This window comes from Hydra vulgaris, chromosome 15, assembly GCF_038396675.1.
Source record: "Hydra vulgaris chromosome 15, alternate assembly HydraT2T_AEP".
Classification (NCBI taxonomy): Eukaryota; Metazoa; Cnidaria; class Hydrozoa; order Anthoathecata; family Hydridae; genus Hydra; species Hydra vulgaris.
Window position 1 is genome coordinate 6915840 of NC_088934.1, and position 18323 is coordinate 6934162.

General features: G+C 28.3%; 1 protein-coding gene across 6 annotated transcripts in view; it reads left to right on the forward strand.

Annotated features, from left to right (window-relative positions):
* The first annotated feature begins 3555 nt into the window (after window positions 1–3555).
* The window catches only part of LOC136072111 (5-oxoprolinase-like), a 119573-nt gene continuing 104805 nt past the window's right edge, over window positions 3556–18323 (forward strand). The window contains exons 1-7 of one of the 6 annotated variants that reach the window (XM_065820448.1): window positions 3556–3748; window positions 5820–5985; window positions 7975–8166; window positions 12284–12409; window positions 13735–13788; window positions 13907–13962; window positions 15153–15268. In XM_065820448.1, coding sequence (XP_065676520.1) covers window positions 5833–5985; window positions 7975–8166; window positions 12284–12409; window positions 13735–13788; window positions 13907–13962; window positions 15153–15268 — 697 coding nt within the window. In that variant the 5' untranslated portion in view covers window positions 3556–3748; window positions 5820–5832. Of the gene's footprint in view, window positions 3830–3855; window positions 3962–5819; window positions 5986–7974; window positions 8167–12283; window positions 12410–13734; window positions 13789–13906; window positions 13963–15152; window positions 15269–18323 lie in introns of those variants that run through there. The other 5 variants (XM_065820449.1, XM_065820446.1, XM_065820447.1 and 2 more) reach the window with 5 other exon arrangements.

Consider the following 18323-nt stretch of genomic DNA (forward strand, 5'->3'; position numbering starts at 1 on the left):
TTTTTGAGGGTTTCCTTTGTTTTTTTCAAGCAGTTTAGCATAGTAATTTACTTTTGATCGTTTTTTTCAAATAAACTTTTATAATTTTTGTAATTAGTTTCATTTTTATAAGTTTTATTTTTTAAATATTTATCATACAATTTTTGTTTTTTCCTTGATGATTTTAGTAGGCCTTTGGTCATCCATTGGGATACAACCGACTTTGAGTTTATTACTTTCACTTTTAAAGGAAATGCCTTATCATACATTTTAGAAAATTGGTTTAGAAATAAATCATAAGCATTATTTACATCGTGTGATTGCAGTACAAGATTCCACTCGACGTAATTATTTAATAAATTTTTAAATTGGCATATGGAACTTTCATTGATTTGTCTCATGAATACTGTTGATTTGTGGGTAGCATTATTTAGAGTAACGCTCTCAGTAATAAGGAATATAGGAAAATAATCGGTTAAATCAGTCTTGATTATACCAGTTTTAAAACGGCTATTATGAAAATTGTTAGTTATAACATTATCTAATAATGTCGATGATTTTTTAGTTACTCTTGTTGCTTTGTTTATTGTTGGGATAAGGTTGTATTCAAGTAGAATATCAATAAAAGTTTTTGCTTCACTATTTAAGGCATGGTTGAGTAAGTCAATGTTGATATCCCCAACTACGTAAACATGCTTTTGCAATATATTTTTTGTGTTTAGGAATGTGCGCAGATAAGTTTTGAATGTTTTTAAACTACCAGCTGGTGTTCTATAAATAGCATTGATTATAAAATTATTAGCTAATTTATTTATTATCTCAACGCATAATGCCTCACAATCTGTATTGTTTACATTAAGATCTTTACGCTGAATAAAATCAATAGAATTGTGAACGTATATGCTTATACCACCACCAACGCAAATATCGCGCATTTGATGAACTGATGTATAGTTTCTTAACTCAAAATTAGAATTTGTTTCATTGCTTTTAAGCCAAGTTTCTGTGAAACAAATTAGTTTAAAGTCATGATTAAGTTCTCCCAATAAACACTTAAAGTTCTCGAAGTTTTTATTCATACTTCGAATATTAATATGCAATATTGAAAATTTATTCTTATTCTCACAGAGATATTGAGTAGATTCAGGTATTGAATAGTACTTTCTAATAAGGTTTCAGTATGATTATCAGAGTTATTATCGCTAAAAACAATATTTTTAGCATTAATATTAGAAGAGAGATTATTCTCCATTTCTAAAAGTTAAATTAAAATTTGAAAACTAAAAAAAATAAAAATAAAGTATCGTTAAAAGAAATATAAAATATTTACGTTGCTTTTCGAGACCATTCGCGAACCACCAACTTGTCGTATGAAATATACGCAAACATTCCAGCTTCTCGTGCTTTTTTCATGCCCGCCCGTAATTCTTTTCTAATTAGCATCGTCTCCGCGCAATAATCCTCATTGATATAAATATTTTCCCCTTTCAATTTCCGAGAGTTTTTTAGAATGTTTTCCTTGTCTTTATAATTGAGCAATTTCAAAACTATGGATCTGACTTTTTTATTGTCTCTAGAACCAGTTCTATGTGCCCTTTCTATTTTTATATCTTTTAACCCAAGAGTTTCTTCAAATAATTTTAACACTTTAGCCTCACTATCACTCCAACTTTCATTTTTGCTTTCCTTTAAACCATCGACTCTCAGATTGTTTCTTCTGGATCTATCTTCTATTTCTCTAAGCTTACTTTTTAGTTTTAATATCTCGCTGTTGTCTTTTAGCTTTGAACTTATCTCTTTTGTTTTTGATTTCACAAGTTCAAATTTTTCTGAAGCAATATCGTCATTGGCTTGAATAAATTTTTTCATTTCAAGTAAATCATTTTCTAAGGAGACGACTTTTTTATTTGTTTGTTCTAAATCATTTTCGAATTTATTTATTTTTATTAGGTTCTTTATATTTTCTTTTTCGTACTTGTCAAGTCTCTCAGTGAACATTTTCAAGTTCGCAGCTGTTAAAGACGCAAAGCTTTTCTCTTGTTTTTTCAAAAGTTTTTTGGTTTCATCTAAGTTTGCATTGCTTTGTTTTTCAAGTAAATCTGCAACAAATTTCTCAATACTTTTTAAATCCATATTTTTATGTTATCTTGATAATGTGATATTTTTATTCAGTCTTCTTTTTTATTTTTATTTTAATTATAATAACTAATAAAATAAAAAACTATTATTTTTTATTTTTCTATATTAAACTTCTTCCGTTCACACGTATGCTCTTGTTGATTGCGTATTGCTCTTGTTGATGACGTTTATAAAACAAGATTGCAAATTATATGAATTAGGAAAACAAGATAAAGGGGATGAATTCCAAAGTACTAATGTTCGAGAAAAAAAATATTTTATATAGTAACTCTTATTATAGTATTTATAAAAAAGAGAAAGAGAAGCAACATTACGATGATGTGACAATGGCTGCAAGAGGAGGTCCAACTATGTTTACAATGATTTTTGGTACCTTGTCTAAATGAGAAGGAGCATTATTCGAAGATCCGCTCCAGATATGACAACGGTTTCCATGCATAGACGGGTTTGAAATTTATAGAGATAAAGAACAGAATCTGGAGTAAAAAGTAGCGAGCGCGATAAAGAGATGCAACCTTAGCAGATTATAATTTTGCAATCAATTTGCAATGCAATATACGGTTTCCAAGAAAGTTAAGAAGTTAGAGTTAATCTAGAAGACGAATAGTAGTTGACTTATCGAATACATTACCGTTCATAAATGTAGGAAGATTTTAATTGTTGCCATAACAGTTAGCAAAATGAAATTGAGTTTTATTTAAGTAAATTTTCACCAGCCACTGAGAGCCCCGTGCTGTAGCAGAAGTGTGATCCTTTTTAAGCTTAAATGCTCCTTCCAAACAATCAGATATTGTTGGCTTAATATCAAGACAAAAATAAATGATTGTATCATTAGCGAACAATGCAATCTTTGATGTGAGTGCTTCTGGGAGATCGTTAATGTAAATTAAGAAAAGTTCAAATCAACAATACGTTTTTACATAAAAACAAGTTTATTAGGTAATCGCAATTGTAATAACACTAATTAATTACATTAAAATATAAATAGAATAAAAAAATATGCATGCAAATAGTCAAGTTAATCTTAAATCTGACTCACTGTGTAATGGCATAAGCGCATATTGGCAAAAGCCGAACTGTCATAAGTGGAAAGCAGTCGCAAAAACAAATCTGGCATTAGTGTGTTAAAAGAATTTGCAAACATTAGTATAATTCTGAATTTTCAAAATGCGAAGCAACTGCAAAAATCGGCATAAGTTCCAGATGGCAAAAATGCGCTAAAAGAATTTGTAAAAACTGGAACTGAAATTTACGCTAATTCAATTTTGAACGTATGTCAGTTTGAGGGATTACAGAATTTTTTTTTTTTTTTGGGGGGGGGGGGGGGGGAGAGTTGGGAGGAAGGCTTGGACTCCTAGCCGCGACAGTGGAGTGTTGAACATCGAAAGAGCACGTGGTTGGTCAGCTATTAAATATCGGACTAACCGCGTGTGCTTCAACACTCCTTTTTTTTTCAATTTGTTTTTGCCTCATTAAATTAAATCATGTTTTATAAAAACTGATAGTTTTTATTAAAACTGATAGTTTTTATTTGTTTATTAATAGTGAAATATTTTAATATTACGTGGATCCAAATATATTTTGGAATAAATGTTGGTAAATGATAAATGTAAAGAGTATGTAAACAACGGTAACAAAAATGTGATTCGTTTACGTATAGTATTGATATTTAATTATAATGGCTATCAATAAACAAAGCGTTGTATTAAAGGTACACAATATTAATTATTGTGTATGAACCTTTAATGTAACGCTTTGTTTATTGATAGCTATTATAATTAAATATAAATACTATACGTAAACGAATATTTTGGTGTAATGACTGATTTCTAAATATTTTGGTGTAATGACTGATTTTTTTTTTTTTTTTAACACATTTTTGGAGTACAATTATATTTTGTAAGTTGAAACTATTGTGACAATTTGAAATTTTCAAATTGTCACAATAGTTTCAACTTACAAAATATAATTGTACTCCAAAATTAAACTAGTTTAGTTTTTAACAATATAGTCAAAAAATTATTTTACTCGTTCCATTATTTAACAAGTTCCTTAAATTTGCAATTTAATTTCGAAATTGAATTGAGTTCCATATTGCAAAAGAAATCTTTTAGATTAAATCTTGTACTAAAAATAGAAAGGTTTTCTTTTTGTTCTTTACTCCTTAGTGCATATCTTATACACTTATAAACAATAAATTTAAAATTCTTCTGTCCATTTAAATTGCAAATGACTTAATGTACATTTCTTTAAAATTACCTTGAATACAATTTTAGTATTTATTGTCCACAAACAGTTTGCATTTATTCATTAATTTGCTTGCTAGGTCATTAATTCACAAAATAAACATCAAGGGCCCTCTTACAGAACCCTGTGGCATTATACTAAAAATTTCAACACCCTTACAAACATTTTTACTTTTCTTTGTCTTCTATTATTTAGAGAAGTTTTCATTTTAAGCTAACTAAAAGTACCATATGCTTTTAATTTACCAAGGAATCTTTATCAAGGAACACAATCAAAAGCATTAGCCTAATCAAGCATTACTACATCAACAAATATACTATTGCACTTGTTTAAAAACTACCAACTTTATTTAGATAAATTTTAGTTTACAAGTAAAGTAAGTAGTTTCAAAGCAAAGTGGTGCAATGTTTGTCTTTTACAAGACCATGCTGTTAGATTGTCAGTGAATTATTTTTTAAAGATATTTTTTGATTCTTTCTCTTATAATGGGTTCTAATATTTTGCTAGAATTGAAGTTAATGAAACATGGCAACAGTTACCACCCACTGTTTTGCTACCTGTTTTATTTATTGGTGATATGTTTACCAACTTAAATTGAATTGGTATCGACTTGTCCTAAATGGTTCTCTAAATTAAGAGTTAGTAGTTAAGCAAACAATGTAGCACAATTTTTGAGGACTACTGAACAAAGTTTATTTGCTCTAAGTGATTTATTTTTTCAGTGATTTTAGTTTGATTAAACTAACTCAAAACTAATAACATCAGTATCTTAAAATTTAATTTAATTATATAATCCAAGATTAAAAGTTGAAAGGCCATCTTTTTCTTCGGAAGTAAAGTATAGTATTCTGAAAATGCTTATTCAGACAGTTTACAATTTTTATAAGTTCATGAGATAAATCACTGTTTGGAATTCTCATGGCTTTTTATTAAATTTTTTATTGGTTTTGAACTGTCTAAATACTTATATAACAGTTTAGGATTAAATTTAGTTTTGAAAACCAACTTCTTTTCAAATAAAAGTTGAGCATTTATATTTCTGTTTTAACTAATTTGCATAGGAACTATAGTCTTTGGACAACAAACCTCATTCTATCTATTAGTTTACAGCTTTTTTTATTTTTTAATTGCTTAATAGCTAATTCAAGGAGTTATTTAACTTGTAATTAGTAAGGAGTTGATAGTTGGAACAAACAAGTTTCATGCTTCAGTTATAAATTTGTTTGTTGTACAAACATTTCTCAAAAATATTATCCAAAAAATTAAAATGAAGTTACATTTACTATATACATTGATCTTTTTTACTTTATTTCTTACTTTTGCACTGTTTCTAAATTAATTTTACTAAGATTTAAAAGTGTTTTCACCTTACCTTAAGTAATTATACTTTTAAGTATACTAATAGTTTCATCTCTCAACATTTATGTTACACATGCTTATGTTGTTTCAAATAGAAACTGTCTGAAGATGAGTAAGTTTCGTTTCTCAATTGATCGTGGAGGAACATTTACTGATGTCTATGCTGAATATGGTGAAAAGATTATTGTTATGAAGTTGCTCTCAGAAGATCCTGCTTATCCTGATGCTCCAACAGAGGCAATCCGTAGAATTTTAAGTGAAGTAAGTAAAGTTTTATTTTAATTTTTTTTTATTTTTTATTTTTATCAACTTCCTATTCTCTTTCTTGTTTATTATTTTTTAGATTACATAAAAAATTTATAAACTTTGATTCAAATGAGGTTTTTATTATCATTACTATTATTTATATATATATATATATATATATATATATATATATATATATATATATATATATATATATATATATATATATATATATATATATATATATATATATATATTGGAGTGCGAATATGACCACGCAAATATTTGTTGTTTTTAAATCATTTTGAAAAATTGACCGCGGCTGTTAAGACTTTGTTTACATTTACATTAGTTTGTTTTCATTTTAAAAATGCGCCAAAAAACTTTTATCTTAACTTAAGAAACTTTTATCTTAAATAAATAAACTTAAACAAAATTTATTTTGAAAAAAGAAAAGAAATCTTCGTAGAAGAAAATAATGAAAAATAAAAAAAACTTAACTGAAACTAAAATAAAAAAAACCGAAAAAATATTTGTCTAAAATAAATAATAAACAATAACGCTAAATTAAGTTTATAATTATGTTTGGAACTTTTAAACTTTTATTGTTGCTAATGTTTTTATAATATTCTACGAAACTCTTTTAAAAAAAGTAACAACTTACTTCTAATGATTGTTTAATAAATACGCGCATTTAACAAAAAAAGATTCTTAACAATTCTTCGTAGTAAAAACAAAAGAAAAAATAACTAAATTGTTTGTTTTGTGAGAAATACGTCAACAAAAAACGTTTACATTTTCTATGAATGACGTTTATAGAATAAATTATAGAATTAGTTTATAAGCGTTTATAATCATAAAATATGCATAACTTTATAAATTAAAAAAATAAATATATTATATAGGTATATTAATATATGTGTATATATATTAAATATAAAATAATAAGTTAAATATAAAATAATCATGTAAGTTTTTTTTTAAGTTTCCTCATAGCTTAGATTTAAACAAAGCATTTTAACAGCCGCGGTCAAGCTTTCAAAATGATTTAAAAATAAAAACTGTTTGTGTGGTCATACTATTGCGTGAAATCGCACGCCTTCCTGTCCAAGCCTGATATATATATATATATATATATATATATATATATATATATATATATATATATATATATATATATTTATATATGTATATATATATATATATAAATGCAGCATTAGATGTGGACAGATAATGTCATACAAAAACAGGAAGTTGTAGAGGCTTCAACACACACATTGACTATCTTATAGCCTTCTACTTCAAGGGAGTGCTGCTACATCAACTATAGGTTTGGCGGACAGGTCCCTAATATTATCCACAACAAAAAAACAGTTTTTAAAAAGTTTATCAGGTTGGGTCTTAAAAGAAGTGAAATTATATACAAGTTTTAAGAAAACCTCATTTTATAATCATCATTTTATAAAAAAACTATTATTTTAAATTTCACTGCTTATGAAAAAGCATTATATCTGCTATAAACAGTTTTCTCTGTTTGATATTTAATGCCAGCGAATGATAAAGCGCTGACAGAATGGTCTTTTTTTAGTTAGCCTGTGCGATTCATTTTTTTCTGCTATTTAAATTAAAACAAAAATATTGAAAAGGTTGCTTTGAATAAATACTAGATATAATAATTTAAAAAAAAACTGGTAAAAAAAAGCTTTTTTCATATAATTTGAGCAAATGAAAAAAAAAATTTTTTGTTGCAAAATAAAACAAAATGCTTTTTTGGCAAGCATTTTTTTATGCGCTCGATAAAGATTTGCGGTCGTGTGGGCAAGCGTGAAAGCGCTAGCTAAACAGAGAAGACTGTATAGAGGATTAAGGAATTCATTTGCAGACTTTTTTTTCCCTAATTTCATATTGTTTTTCTGATGTTAATTTAATGTTATTTTTATGCTAAATGAATTCTTACTAACCTTAAAATGCGAAGGAATTTTCTTTAAACTTTTTTTACTTTAGAATTCTTCAAAGACAATCCCTGTAGATGGTTCAGTTCCTACTGATGATATTGAATGGATTCGCATGGGTACAACGGTTGCTACAAATGCTCTTCTGGAGCGTAATGGAGAACGTATGGCTCTTGTAATAACAAAAGGTTTTAAAGATCTTCTTTTTATTGGTAACCAAGCTCGGCCTAATATCTTTGATTTGGTATTATTTTTTGTTGTTGTTGTTTTTAATTTATAAACATCAATCTATATATATGAATTTTTTAAAATGTATTCTACAAAATAGAGTGCTCAGAAAATCGAATGTTCTTAAAATAACAGAGCAATAATAAAATAGTAAAAAATAACAAATCGAACATAAAAATTTTAATTCACACTGTATAAACATCAGTAAATATGTACATCATATTATATATATGCATATATATATATATATACATATATATATATATATATATATATATATATATGTATATATATATATATATATATGTATATATGTATATATATATATATATATGTATATATATATATATATATGTATATATATATATATATATATATATATATATATATATATATATATAAATATATATATATATGTATATATATATATAAAAATCATTTAATATTGATTTATTATTGTTCTGTTCTTTTAAGAGCATTAAGCACTTTAGTTTTGTAGAATACAGTAATTGTATCTTCAAGGTAACAAGACCTTATTTATTTTTCATCACTATTAACAAACATGATGATAAATAAAATAATAAAAATTTATTAAAAAACACAATTTTTCATCACTATTTCTCTTTCACTGTTTTTCATACTTTTGTAAACGTATGTGAAAACTGTGCTAAAACATAGTTATTTTCTTCAGTTGCATACTTAATTATTAAATTTAAAAGTAATGCTATTGAAGAAAGTATTAGTATGGTTTCTTTTTAAGTCGTTGAAAATGCGTTTTAAATTTTAGTAATTTATTGTTTTTATATAATGAATAAAAAAACTATCAATCAGATAATTATTTGGAAAAAAAATTGCTGAAGTTATGCGCACGTTTTTAAAAATTTTAAGCGAACGCCAACATTTGCTTAAGTAAAAGTAAAGAAACGTGAGGTTCGTTTTTCTGTCTTTTTTTTTAACAAACATTCGCGCGTTTGTCGGTTTGTTGCGCCCTGGGTTAAATATTTGTTAGGTTTTAAAATGTATACCTAAACAATGTTGATGGTTGGTTAAAGCTATTGTTATACACCTTTTTGCGTATACTTGTGCTATCATAACTGGTTCTACCAGAATGGTTCACAGATATAAAAGGAAGTTGGGACCTAGAGCTTACAAAGACTATACTGATCAAAACTTAGAGCAAGCCTGTATTATTATTGAACGTATAGCGATGTGTCAACCATTTGCTGAAGAACAATTTAGAATCAGCCATTCCAGCATTGAGAAAGCTCTTTGAAGACGATGCCTTACTATCACAAAGAAACATGCAGGGCATCCAGCTGTTTTCACGCCTGAAGTAGAACAGTTATTTTGTAATTTTGTGAATAAAGTTTCAATTTTCGGCTACCCACTGACCTCATTTGATCTTCGAATTATTGTGAAATCCTATCTAGATCAATTAGGGAGTGATATTCAATGCTTCAATGAAAATCTTCCAGGTGTTGAATGGACAAAAACCTTTATTAGAAGACATCATCAGTTATTCAAAAGATTTGCCAGAAACCTTAAAAGGGTCAGGGCTGCAATAACACAAGATAATGAAACAGAAAATGTACCAGTAGAAAACATTTGGAATTTTGACGAGACTAAGTTAACAGATGACTCTGGGGGAAAAAAATGTATCCTGAAAAAAGGAGTAAATTACCCTGAAAGAATTTATCTGCGAATGACAACATAAGCAAAAGTTCGGATCTGGACAACATGGAAAAAGTAAAACTCAATGTTGATGAGTATGTGCTAGTAGAATATGATAAAAAGTTATATCCTGGTCGCATTGTAAGTGTTAGTGTGGAAAAACCTTTCAGTGCCATAGTTTCTACGATGGAGCCATCAAAAAATAACCAGAATTTGCCAAAAAAAAACAGACATTATTTTATACAATATCGATAAAATAAAAAAGAATATCAATGTCTTGCATATCTTTTGGAAAAAATTCATCCCGCCATTGAAAAATTAATTTTGACAAAAGTACTACTATGTATTCAAATGTATTTAGAATGTCATAGTCATGTAATACAATAATTTTTTATTCCAACAATGGCTCATACCATTGACCTTGCGCTTGCTCTTGCTTGTTGCATAGAAGAAATAGAAGGTGCAATTTATCTTTACTTTCGCATTGCGAATACATTTCCTTCATTACTTTGATTGCGTGCTCTGCACATTGACTACTTCTGGGGATCTGTAATATGGATGGCTCTTGTTCTTCCAATGATTTTTCAAAGAGCTTAAAGCCTTTTTGTATGGATTCAGTACTTCAACCAAGTAGTTAAAGTTGTTTTCGTTGTACAATTGGTCTGTAAACCAATGGTCTGTCCAGCCATATGATTTAAATTGACAATCTGCAAAACTGTCCTTGTTGAAGGAATTAAAATGAAGGCCAAGATCGCTAGTATAGCTCTGGAATTCCACTCCGCATTGCTGATGTTGGGTAAAAATCTATTGTAAATATAGTTAAATGCTAAGTTTGAGCTTCTGTCCCATCATCACAAGGTTGCATCTCTTCTCTTTTCTACATATACTCATGGTTGTTTACCAAGAACTATCATTCATTGTTCCATCAACCAAAACTTAATCTTTAAAGAAAGAATAGTTAAACATATTTGAAAGTCGAATGAAAGATTTGTTGGTGAGTTTCTAAATCTGTCAATGATTGTTAATTTATTTTAAAATGGTACAAATATGAAAGTTAAATGTTTCTCTGTAATTGAGTTAAGGGAAACATGTTTTATGTGTTTTTCAACCTCAGTGTTATATTACTGTGATTTTCAAAAAACCTTTTTTATTTGATATTAATATGAACTAGCTAAGATCGGATCCGTAAAAATACGGGTCTTTGTAAGTCTATTCCAGACCAAACTTTTTATTACTTTTTCCTTATATATCCTAGCTTTCCGGATCCGTAAAATATGGGTCTTTACCAAACCTACCAATTCTATACATACCTATTCCACACCAATTATTTATATACCCAGGCTTGGTCGGGAAGTAGGAGCAATTGCTCCCGGTTCTCGACCAAGCCTGCATACCTATTCCTTATTTACTTCAATATCTTTTAGTAAAACAATTTATTCTGAAAAAAACATTCAAGAGCAAAAAACTTAACATGTGCGCCTTTTCCACATATGTAGAGCTTATAAGAGACTTATAATTAGGTTTGTTTTTCTGCTAAATGCATTTCATTGATTGCTTAGTGGTTAAGTGCACTGTCATCAATTTTCCACTTGGATGTCAATATGCTTCCTGTTTTTTCAAAAAAAAAGAAAACATTTTGATATGCTTTTTTAAAATCTTTTTGTTTTTTAAAGTGTATAATATATATATTTTATAGAGGTTATATACATATGTTTGTATATAATCACTATAAAATTTCAAAAGTATTTTTTTTGTATTTAAAAATAATGGAAAAAAATTAAAATAAAAAGTTGCCAGTGGTAGGACTCGACCACGGCTTACTTGTTCTGAAGCTCGGCGAGCTATGCACTTGGCCACGCTGGCATGTTAAACTAAAATTTTTAAAACTATATAATGATTTTTTTAACAGAAATAAATGTTATAGATCAAAATTAAGGAGAGCTTGACACAATGCAATTTTTTAGTGAAAATAAAATTGTAAAACTTGATAAAATGTTTCAGTATGTTTTAACATTACTTAATTTGAAGTTTACGTGCGTTAGATATTCGCATACACGTTCGTTCACGTTTTCTTATAAAACAAAGTGCTGCGACTCTTTCTCGCCACTACCTCACTTGCAATGGCTGCCAAGGGTTCCGTGTCAAACGCGCTCAAATGAGCACTAACACTACTACTAACACTTCGGCAATAATATGTAGAGATAGATACAATAGAGTTTTCTGAAGTTAACTCACTAAAAATAAAATGTTGTATAATTTGTTTTGAATATAAAAAATAGTGATAAAGTTGTTGTTTCGGGTTGTTTTTTTTTCCATATGAATAATTGCAGAGGCATAAGTTATTGAAAGTTATGTAGTTATGAACCCTCATGTTTTTTTATTTTTCAAATGAGTTTCAAAAATTTTCTATTTGAATGAAATTAACATCCTTGAACTTACTTGTCAAACTTTTTATTTAATAGAAAATTGTAACTCCAGATGTTCTATATGAAGATGTTGTTGAAGTTTCTGAAAGATTAGTCATACATCAAGTAGATTGTCAAATAAATGGGAATCATCCACTTCTTTACAATGTAGACAAGTCACAGGTAACTCACAATGTACAGATTACATAATGTCACAAGTAACTTACAATGTAGGTAAGTTGCGTGTAACTATGTTTAGTTATATTATTTTTATGCTGTAGGATGTGTGACCACTATTGTTAAACTATAATAAATAATCTAGTTTGCTTATTTGAGTAACAAAGAGTCGGTATATTAATTTTTTTTTCTATTATATTATACATTAAACATGTCTAAGGTCAGTCCATACTCATTTATGCCATATTGAAATTTTGAAGCCTGTTGCACAGAAATTTCACAGGGGTAAAAATATTTAAAGAATAGTGTTACAATAAAGCATAGTTGTCCTAAACAGATGCTATGAACAAACCTATATTTAATTTGATTTAATTATTTTTCATAATATCCTACTTGTTGTTAATGGAATGAAATGTAAAATAATTTACAAACAAAATGGAAGTTGGATTTTTTTTCTTCAAAAATTGTTGTTGAAACATATTTTGTAATTAGTTAATAGTTGCTTTTTAATTTTTTGATAATTTTTTATTTGCTTTTGTAACAGATAGCACATGTGTCATTAGGGTTTAATATAATTTTAGCGTAGGTTTTTATTAACGCACTACTTAGTTTTTCTATTTCTAGTAGACTAATTATTGATGAAAATATGTTTGTTATTTTTTCTATGTCATTCTAAATTTTGCTGTTAAAATTCAAGTGTAAGCTACTAGTTTAGATTGCCAGTAATAAGCCATTCATTTAGCCATTCATTTATCCAAGATTCATTTATCTTTTGAATTTTTAGAACCAGTTTAAAAATGTTATTAAAGTACATTATTTAGGCACAGTTTTTTAAATTTCTTTTATTCATGACAAGTTTTTCATTGAAAATTTTTTTTGTTAACATCAACGCCTTATGGAACTTGATAGTCAACCATTGTTTTTTGTCCCAGGTTTTAACCCCTTCTCAAAAATATATCTTTTTATGAATACCAATTGTTTTTTTTGTGAGGTTTTTTTTTAACTATAGTTATAATCTGAATATGTTTTCAAATTTAAAGATATTTAATTGAAGCACTAATAGGTGGTTGGAATTATCTTCACTAAGGCAATTAGAATGAGCTATGCTTTCACAAGATTAATTCATCATATTAATATCATTTTATGGTAGCTCTTGTTTATTTAAGTTTTGTTTTACATTATTAAGTCAAATAAAAAAATCATTAATATATTTGTTTTGTGAATAAAATATGAATAAAATATATAAATAAAAAATATTTTTAATAATTTTTTTTTTTTTTTTTTTTATGAAAATTTTAGTAATGTAGTTATAGTTAAATTAAAAAATTTAGATAGTTGAAGAATGGGTAAAAGTGGATGAAGAAGATCTACGTAAAAATCTTCAGGTATCTTTATGTATATACATTTTTATATATATTTATTTTATTTATTATATATTTATTTTTTAATTTTTTTATATTTTTTATTACAAAAATGGAAAATTCAAATATTTTTGTATTTTAGATTCTTCTTGATAAAGGTATTAGATGTCTTGCTGTTGTATTAATGCACAGTCATATGTAAGTTTTTGTGAATTATCTACTTTTTAATTTATCAGAAAATTAAATTGTCTTAATTAAGTTTTTATTATAACATTTTCACAATAATTTTTAAGTAAAGAAGAATTAAGAAATTGACAGGGGTAATATTTTTTCTGAGTGAATAAGACAATGTAGCTTTAACAAATGCAGCAGATTTTAATGAAATAGCAACTGATGTATTTACTTTGTTGTTACTCTGTAGAATGAAAGAAAAATTAAAAGTAAATTAAGGTAATTTAATGAGAAGCATTAGGGATAATTTGATGAGAAGCTTTAGGGATATTAATAATCTAGACAACTACTTTTATTGTGTAAAGTATGAAGTTGGTAACAATATAAAGTGGTGTTAAATTGAAAACTTTCTAACACAGCAAGTCTGATGGTGGTCTTTTATAATAGTGATGTCATGTGTCATTTTGTATGACAATTTTATAGTTGAATGGATTTAAAATGAATTTCAAGATTTACATGGTTGCTTAAAAACTTCTTAAGTAGACTGTTTAAATGACAGTTACTGTTTAATGATCTGGTCTTTACAGATATCAGATACATGCACGTATGGTATTTGAAAGTTCCTTAAAATGCTATTGTTTCAGATTAAAGAAAATTTTAACAAATTGTAGAAAAAAGATTTTAAAATAATTTATTGTAGTTATAATATGAATCCTTTACAGATACATTCATGTGTACATTACATTAATGTGTACATTAAACTACCTAGCTAAATTCTGTAAAATAACACATAGTTATGTTCTGAAAAAAACCACATAGTTATGTTCTGAAAAAAACCACATAGTTATGTTCTGGAAAAAACCACATAATTATGTTCTGAAAAATAGCACAAAGTTATATTTTGAAAAATACAACATAATTATGTTCTGAAAAATAACACATAGTTTTGTTTTGTAAAATACCGCATAGTTATGTTCTTTAAAATACCTCAGTGATGTTCTTTAAAATTTAGCTCTAATACTTAATTATGTTTTTTATCTTGTAATTTGTTATGTCTTATCCTGTTATATAGTTTATTTAACTTTGAAAATGATTTTCATTTCATAGTTGAATATACTTCAATTAATAGAACTTGAGTATTAAATAAAACATAGACCATAAAAATGTATTGTATCTGCAGTGTATAAATTATTTTGTAATTTAATTATTTCATTTAGTAACTCTAACCATGAAAAAGAAGTTGGAAAGATTGCTCAACAAATGGGTTTCACTCATATCTCTTTGTCCTCAGAAGTTATGGCGATGGAAAAAATAGTTCCTCGTGGATTTACTGGTGACTATATTTATTACTGTTGTGGTCCAATTGTCCAGTAGGGTGCTTCTAAAAAATAAAACTAAGTGTTCTCTAACCCTCCATTACATGATGCTAGTTATAGAGAATCTGTAAAAAAAAAATTGGTAGAAAATAACAACATTTAGAACTTGCTCATCACTTTCAAAGTTTTTAACATTTGTGTCCAAACCTATGATTGCGAGTAAAAGAACCTGCAGAACACACCCATGATAGTTGTAGATAAATTATTATCTGAAACTTTGTTTGTAGTCAAAATCTAAATGATTAAAATTAATATTCACTAGTCATCTGAGTCCTATCGTTTATGGACCATCAACTGTAACTTGGTATCAACTGCTGAGGAAAATTTTTTTCTATGGTCCTCTACAACTTGGATTAGATATTGCTTCTGTTCTTCATTGCGTGCCAAACTTGAGTTGAACTCTTGAATCAACGCAACCCCAGGTTCAGCCAAGTCATTAACAACTTTGAGAGATTGCACAAGACATTTACTTTCTTGATACTCTGGTTGAGATTCCCACTCACTGGGATCAACCTGCAAGAATTCCTGGGATATGCCAAGAATCGTGAAAAAATAGTTAGTGTTCTTTGTAACAAAGTTGTGAAGTTTCTTATTAGTCAGATGCTGAAAAGGCTGAATTCATTTTAAAGGCTCATCTGAGCCTTCAACTTCTTGGAGTACCACTACCATTGAGCGCTATTACTCTATAGTGGCAGCATCATCAAAGAAGCCAAAGGCAACAAGAGTTTCAGAGAGATACCAGAGGTGGAACTTAAAGGCTGTAGTGGCAGCTTTGGAAATTTCAGATTTCGGGTATTCAGATAAAGCACACAGTAGTGCAAGGTCTTGTCGTGGAGCACAGTTTGCAGCTGGACTTTCAAACCAATATTTTAGATATACTTTAGTGATGAACAGACTTACTTCTTGCAGGTGATGCCATATTTTCTGACCATAGGAAAGACCTCAAGACTTTCAGCAGCTAGTGCTTTGGTGTAGTGACTCATAATGCTTGCAAAATAGCCACATTTTTATAGAATAAATGGCCTTTGCCATCCAACAAGCCCTGTGAATAGTACCAGGGTACCGAAACCATATTCCACGTTCAGGTGTGCCACCCAAAAAAATAATCGAAAGTTCAAGCAATTCACAGTAGTCGTCTTGAGGTTGAAATTTATTCAGCTGAGACTGTGCAAACTTGATGACATCATTCTTCCGACTAGCAATCATACTTGCTAAAGTATTATCTTCAACTGTTGTACAAAATGTGTTCTGGTCAATAAGGGGCCAATAATCCTTGAACTTTGGCCAAACAATTCCTTGTTAGGAGACCTTGAGACGCCATGAACACTGAAAACCTTTTCAAGAATAATTTCTGAGACGTGGAGACAACAGGCAGTTCCACTAATTTTGCATTGGGACAACCGTCTCAATGCAAAATTAGTGGAACTGCCAAATTGAATTTTTCCTTGACTTCCAAGCTGAGAAACTTGCGATGCTTCATGCGGGTTTGTCTTATAGCGCTGGCACTAATAATGACTTCTTCCACATCTTGCTTTAGCAGTCCTGTAGATGCCATCACAGAAAATATATGGAAAGCCTTTCTGTCAGAAATGTTTGTTCTATCAAGAGCAGCAGCAACTTGAGGAGTCACAATATCCACAGTGCCTCTTGCTGTCTGTGTCTTGGGAGCTTTGAACAGTAGTATTGAGTGAGTTAGTAAGGACAATGCGTAAATTAAAAAATTATCAAAACAAATAAGCTTTCAACAGTCACCAAAAAAGATGAAAACTAAACCAGAGTAGACTCCTGTCAAAAGTACATTGTCACCATAATTGATAAAAAAATGGTAAAATTGTGTATTTTGAACTCTGAACGTGTTGAGCAAGTTCTAAATATTAATTTAATTAGAAAATATTTTGGCTACTGAGTCTTTATATGACACATCATCAAATAATGGGTTGTTGAAAAATAAATACCTTATAAAAATTTTTTTCATTGTGGATGGGAACACCCTATTGTCCAGTGGAGAGTAACTTTCAAAATATTCTTTAAAAGGGATGCCCAAATGCTGAGATAAGTTGTGTTTATATGATAAATAAATCTTAGAAAATAAGTACTTATCAAGATATTAACAAAAGCTTTCTCATTTTTAACGCTATATTGTTTCATAGAAATTTCTGGACTAGCTTTTTTCCTAAAAAAAAAAGTCTGATCTGATTAATGAGTTTATCTATGGCATCAATATAAGTACTTTTATTTTTTGGTTTTTTTCTTATGTTATGTTTAAAAAAAATTTTCTTTAAAAACTTTAAAAAAAAAAAAAAAAAGTAGAATAAAAGTAGTATCAAAAGCCTTACATATATTTTTTTTTTTTTTTTTTTTTAAAACAAAATTGATGTGTAACTAATAAGTGCTGTATGTAACTAGTCAATATAGATCCGCTGGTTTATTAACAGCAACCATGGCTAAAATTATCGCACCATACAAAAACAATAAAATAAGTAGATAAAAAAATATTAAGTAAAATGATAAAAAATGATAATATGGGCAATATAAAAAGAAAAAATAGGCTAATAAATGTGGTACTATTTATGGTCTAAACTCCAGAAAATAAATTAAAAACTGATAATCACCTGTGTGAGATAAAACTATATAAATGTCTTTAATGTAACAAATTTATAATATAAAGCTCACAAAGTGCTATAATACATGGGTGTAAGAGGTAAAAAAATATTGGTGCCATGATAACCAATCAGAATTAAGTAGTGGATAATGGTGATCCCTCTCCTCAGGAATGAACTGCAATCACCAATGACGTTTCAGAGAGCCCAAGACCTGCACTAACGCCACTCGTCAGGGGCGTGTCCTTGCTCAGATCTCACCACCTGTACTCTACGTCATTCTAGTTAATATTGCAATATAATAGGACTACACTACAAAAGTCAAAAATCCCAATCCCTATCCCAGTTTTTAATACAGCTCCAACATTCTTATTGAAATCTCATGAAAGTGGTAAGAGATACGCGTGGTGTG